This window comes from Paramormyrops kingsleyae, chromosome 5, assembly GCF_048594095.1.
Source record: "Paramormyrops kingsleyae isolate MSU_618 chromosome 5, PKINGS_0.4, whole genome shotgun sequence".
NCBI classification, from domain to species: domain Eukaryota; kingdom Metazoa; phylum Chordata; class Actinopteri; order Osteoglossiformes; family Mormyridae; genus Paramormyrops; species Paramormyrops kingsleyae.
Window position 1 is genome coordinate 38,504,799 of NC_132801.1, and position 1,437 is coordinate 38,506,235.

The 1,437-nt window shown below is 48.6% G+C and overlaps 1 protein-coding gene across 1 annotated transcript; it reads right to left on the reverse strand.

Moving 5' to 3' along the window:
- Positions 1-1,097, reverse strand: LOC140590970 (paraneoplastic antigen Ma1 homolog). Its single transcript, XM_072712812.1, has 2 exons — positions 519-1,097; positions 1-426 (listed from the first exon to the last, which is right to left on the reverse strand). Exons 1-2 carry the CDS (start codon positions 1,095-1,097, stop codon positions 1-3), a joined length of 1,005 nt encoding a protein of 334 aa, XP_072568913.1.
- Positions 1,098-1,437: the final 340 nt, after the last annotated feature.

A 1,437-nucleotide genomic window follows, 5' to 3' on the forward strand; every position in this document is an offset into this window, starting at 1 on the left:
TCACTGTGCCCCTGGCCAGTTTCCCGCCGGCTTCTGCCTCTTAGTGAGACGCTGGTTGACTTTCCTGAGATTCTCAGAGTTACAACACTCCCTCTGATAGTGCCCATCCTCCCCACACCGGTAGCAAAATATGTTTGGCCGACCCACTGCTCCCATCTGGTTACTGGCTGGTGGTTCAATTTTCTGAAGATTCCCCACCTCAGACTCTGGGGAGGTTACCCTTCTAGGTTCTCTAGCTTCCTCAACTGTTGGAGCTGTAGACACCTTCAACCTTCTCAGTTCAGCTCGCAGGCTATTCACCTCATCTCTCAAGCGTGAGAGCTCTGTATCTGTCTTCTGAGTGTTTGCAGCAGAGACAGCAGCAACAGTCACTGTACTTGGAGGAGCATCTCTGGCCATGATCATGTCTTCCTCCTCCCTGACCTCCTGTAATAACTCCATAAAACTTGCGGGTCACGAAGCCTATACATTGTTCTAAGTCGTAAAGCCACCACATCACCTGTGAGAGCTCCCCGTACCACCTGATCCAACCGAGTACGATTCACCTCTTTCATCTCAAGACCACCCTTCCTAATAACAGCATGCAAAACTTTATCCAAACGAAAGAGGTAAGTAGAAAGCTTCTCCCCATCCTGCTGATATGTGGTACGAAACTTGACTAGGAGGTCAGCAGCAGATTCGGTGGTCCCAAAAGCTGTCTCCAAGGCACTCAGATAATCTCTAGCAGTAGACAGTGGATTTTGGGCCCTCAAAAACCTCACAACATCAGCTGCGGGGCCTTTAAGACTTTCCACAATCCTCTGCCTCTTACTGTGATCAGAGCCCTGCCACTCTTCTAACATAAGTGCAGCCTGCTCAGCCCAAGACTCAAACTCCTCCTCACCTAGAGGTACTGGCCGTGTCCCTGAAAACAACCGCAGCTTACGATAGTTTGGTACCTCCGCAGGCATCCCCAAGCATTTGTCGACCAAAGAATTTATGGCTCCAACTAGCTCAAAACTTACTCCTGGGGCAGGTGGGGTAACAAGAGAATGAACCTCAGCGAGACTCTTTCCTTCTTGTTGCAGGAAAGCCATTAGCTTAGACTGGAAGTCCATACCGCCCCCACCTGACTGACTCACAACCCTAATGATAGGCCAGGGACCTAACTCATCAGGGATTCCTACTGCATCGGGTAAAGTCCCTTTGGATATGTCTTGGGAAGTCTCAAATAAGAACAACTGTGTTTGTCCAGTTTTATCTACACACTGTCCCCTCAGTCTTATTCTACCAAGAGCTTTAACAGTGGTCAGCGCCTGATGCACTCTGTCATCACAAATGTCAATCGGTACCCCAGTCACTACAACAGCATGAGCAACATCAATCCCTTTCTCCCTGCACCAAAACTGAATCTGATCCTCATTCATCTTTAACCCACTTATTTAGATTATATCATGT

What these genes read in the sequence shown, in the direction of transcription:
- LOC140590970 (XM_072712812.1), bottom strand. Translation starts at nt 1,097, where the DNA reads ATGGACTTCCAGTCTAAGCTAATGGCTTTCCTGCAACAAGAAGGAAAG. An exon ending in GTACTCGGTTGGATCAGGTG is followed by an intron (nt 427 to 518) that starts GTACGGGGAGCT and finishes GAGTTATTACAG; the next exon opens with GAGGTCAGGGAGGAGGAAGA.